Source organism: Lissotriton helveticus, chromosome 5_1 (genome assembly GCF_964261635.1).
Source record: "Lissotriton helveticus chromosome 5_1, aLisHel1.1, whole genome shotgun sequence".
Lineage (NCBI taxonomy): Eukaryota > Metazoa > Chordata > Amphibia > Caudata > Salamandridae > Lissotriton > Lissotriton helveticus.
Genome location: NC_136065.1, coordinates 26,155,959 through 26,159,777, shown reverse-complemented (window position 1 = coordinate 26,159,777; position 3,819 = coordinate 26,155,959). Strand labels below are relative to the sequence as shown.

Genomic DNA, 3,819 nt, shown 5'->3' with positions numbered 1-3,819 from the left:
TTGGATGTGTTATTTTCAGATCCATTTTACATTTTCCTTTGCTTGGACACAGTATGGACAGGGTTAAGGATGAGTTGACCTGGACCAGAGAGTATCTAAATACCAGGACATCTTTTATCTACAGAATCAGATCTTCTTTAGCCAGATCAGAGGTGGTGCATTATTTGATCCTCAGCGGTCAACAACATTGAGCATGCCTTCTAAAGTTGATTAATTCATCATGCAAATTAATAAACATATACCAGTGCCAAACTGTTGCTTATTGCATGATTTTAATTACTGGGATAGAGAAGCAGTGGTCAGAAAAGAAAATGAGTTATCAAAATTGTGTTATTTTATAATTTGCTACTTGCAGTTTATTTTCTAGTGAGCTCAACCTGCTCTCTTTGTGCTGGTCTATGAGTCCCATCTTTTCTAGCAAATGGGTTCCTCTCTTCCTCACGCCTTCTTTGGGAAGATGGCCTTCCTCTATCATCTGTGTTGAGTCTGGAACAGATTGTCTCATTTGACTATGATGTCCTCTTGCTCAACTCCATCCCCTCCAATGGCTTTGCGTAGTCGGGCCCAGAACAGAGGCCGCTGGCCCAAGTCCTCCTCCCACTCCAGGTAGGTTTTCTTCTTCACCAGTTTGGCCAGTTGGTGGTAGCGGGAGAGGCTCCTCGTGGACACTTTCTCCAGGAACACCATCACCAAGGAATCCTTCCTCTCTGCCAGAAGGCGGTATGTGGCCATCCGTACTTCCAAGGAGCACCAGTGGCTGCGCAGGTAATGGCGGCTGATCAGACACACCACCCAGTGGCTCCTATAAATGCTGTCCATGATGTTATCCAAGATGTCTTTGCCCACCTCGAAGTCCCTGCCATGCAGACACACTTTGAAGAACAGGGGTCCTCTCTCTTCCAAGTTAGGCAGGAACTCATGGACAACCCAAGCCTCATCGCAGCTGCTGTAAGAGACAAAGGCATCAAAGTCATATCGCCTCTTCCTGTCGTGTCTCCCACGATAGTTCCACCAGGTCCTCAGCATGTAGAAGAGATACAGGAGGTACCAGCGCACCTTGTGATACAGCAGGGCCGTGATCAGGAACAACATGTTAAAGGAGAAAGTCCCAATGAAGAGTGGGTAACCTATCAGCAAGCTACAGTCTTTCTCCAGGAAATTCTGGAAATTCAACTTCTGTGGCCCAATAAAACATGTCTGAATTCCCAGCTGTGGCACTCTCACTTGGGGGTGGGTGGTCACCCATCTTCTGATCCAGGCTTGTTCACACAAACAATCTAGGGAAACATCCTTCAGATATATGTAGCGTAGACTTTCAGTGTGGTCGAGCAGACCCTCCTGTAGGGTTTTCACAGGTTGGGACTTGAAGATTACGAGCTCCAGAGAGACGAGGTCTCTAAACATGGTGGCCATGAAGTGCTCTATCCCAGAATCCTCTAAGATTAAGGTTCTGAGGTGCGTCAGGTTCCAGAACAGCTGCTCTGGAGTAAGGAACCCCTTTTCTATGTCCAACTTTAGGTTTCTGAGATGGAGATGACGTAACTTGCGAAGAAGTGGCAAGGTGGCATTCAGGGGGCTGTAATTTGTTATATAGTCCACAAAACCACTGGAGCTATAGTATAAATGTTCCAGGTTGGTGAAGCACGTTAAAGCCAAATGAATAGGCACAGTGTCTGGGTGTGTATGACATACCAGTTGTTGATTTTCCAGTAGATGAACTTCTTTAACAAATTCCAAAGGTGAGCCAGCCTTCAGGTCAATCACAACATAATCAGCTTTAATGTGAAGTACCTTCAAGAAGGTACAGTTTTTCCAACATTTGAGGTAAACGGATGGCCCCTCAACTGCAAGGTAGGTCAAGGGATTCTGTAAAACTGCAAACCCTGGTACATCTTTGAAGGTGAGCCTCATCTCTTCAAGCCGGTGCATTCCTTTATAAGAATTATTGTCGCTTCTAAGCTGGTTTCCCAGAAGGTCGAGAACCCTCACGTTTGTCAAGTGATTGAAATAGAAATTCTCCAACAGAAAGAGCCCATTAGAGCTCAGGTTGAGTGATTCCAGCTGCTCCAGACCTATAAAGGCATCTTTTTCCAGAGTTGGAATGTGATTCTGGCTTATATCCAGTGTCCGCAGATTGCCCATACAGGATAGGCGCCTGGAGCCGATGCTGCTGATGCGGTTGGTAGAAAGATCCAGGTGTGTCAGGTTGGCCAGAAGAACCTTGGGATGTGTCCCAGGTGGGCAGATATCTAGACTCTTTATCTTGTTTACAGAGAGGATGAGGGACCTCAGGCTCAGCAATTTCTTGGCCATGTCACTTGTGAAAGTCCTTATGAAGTTGTCAGACATGTTGAGCGACAGTAGGTTGTCGCATCCTTCAAACAACTTTGTAGAAAGCTTAAAAATAAAATTGTGAGCCACACTTAAGTAACTCACTTTCAGCTGCGACACCACATTGCAGACATCTTTGATTTCCCGATTGTCTGCATTTATCATGGCATTTAGGGACAGAGTCGCAATGCTCTTTATTCCAGAGTCAACCAGCTGAATGACCTTCAGAGCAGCGTGATTCGCCCTGAAGACCGTGAGGTGAGGGAAATTACAGAATGCATTTTTCTCTAGTCTTTCCAACTTATTACCAGATAAATCAAGGGTGGAAATCCTTGGAGAGAAGACTGAGCTCCTCGTATGTCCAGGCAGCTTGGGGAGATTGTCTGTCCTAATGCAGTCCTCTTCACGGGCACTCGTTATACCGTTCCTCGTGATTTCCAGGACCTCTAGCGATTCCAGGGACTGAAACATAGTGGTCAGCCTGGATAGCCTAGGACAGTCATTCTCATATAACGATATCACCTGTATTCTATGTAAGGGCTTGAAAAGGTTTTGTTGAAATTCTGAGTAAAGCACCACGTTTTGAAGGTCCAAGCGGGTTAGGTTCTCCAATCCACCAAACACCTGATCATCCATGTCTACGGGTGGAGTGTGATTAGTGTAATCTCCTTTGATTCCCAGATGTCTCAGGTTGGCAGCACCATTGAAGGCTCTTGCAGAAGCATAAAACCATCCATACAGATAGAGCCGGGTCAGGTTCTGGTACCTGGAGAAGGAGTCTGTGGGGACGGTTGGTACGTGTAACATCAGGCAGAGGGTGTCCACGTCCACTGGAACCTCTCTTAGATCCACCTCCATGTTCCTCACTGGGCTGCATTTGCTGAAGACCCCGAACCACTCCAAGGGGAATCCAAAGCAGGTGGGGGCCAGCACTCCCGGGGATCCCAGCTGGTCCCACGCGTAGATCTCACACTTGGCAGTGGCCGTGCCTGACACGATGGTCCACAAACTGACGACAAATGGGCAAAGCACGGCTACAGAGAATGATCTCAGCGCCATTTCACGCCTCTGCTGTCTAATCTGTGGTTTGAAGTGCAGGTCTCTGGGCCGTGGTTTGCTGCATCACCTTAAAAGTAAGTGGAACATCCCCTTCCTCTGTGCTTTTCTGAGTGATAAGGGAGGGCCCTATGAAAAAGGAACCAAGAGAGATAAAGATGTATAATTAGAAAAAAGAAGAACAGAGATTCTGAGTGTATAAAAACAGAGCGAAGAGCAGTAATGTCCACTGCAACATGTTCATTCATGGGAATGTGAGACCGCCTTCCTATCCGTCATCTAACCCTGACCCTAATTAGAATTGTTACAAAGGCCCCATACAGACCAAGAATCTTTATGCATTAGCACTAAGCATTGGCTACTCCAGGAGGTGAGAAGAAAATGCATGTTTACTGCTCCAGCCTCAAAGTCCTTAGACATCAACAACCGGCA

General features: G+C 46.6%; 1 protein-coding gene across 1 annotated transcript; it reads right to left on the bottom strand.

The window, feature by feature from the left end:
* Positions 1–501: 501 nt before the first annotated feature.
* Positions 502–3,390, bottom strand: LOC144752906 (uncharacterized). Its single transcript, XM_078640733.1, has one exon. The coding sequence runs from the start codon at positions 3,388–3,390 to the stop codon at positions 502–504; it is 2,889 nt and encodes a 962-aa protein (XP_078496859.1).
* Between the last annotated feature and the right edge of the window lie 429 nt (positions 3,391–3,819).

What these genes read in the sequence shown, in the direction of transcription:
- LOC144752906 (XM_078640733.1), bottom strand. Translation starts at nt 3,390, where the DNA reads ATGGCGCTGAGATCATTCTCTGTAGCCGTGCTTTGCCCATTTGTCGTC.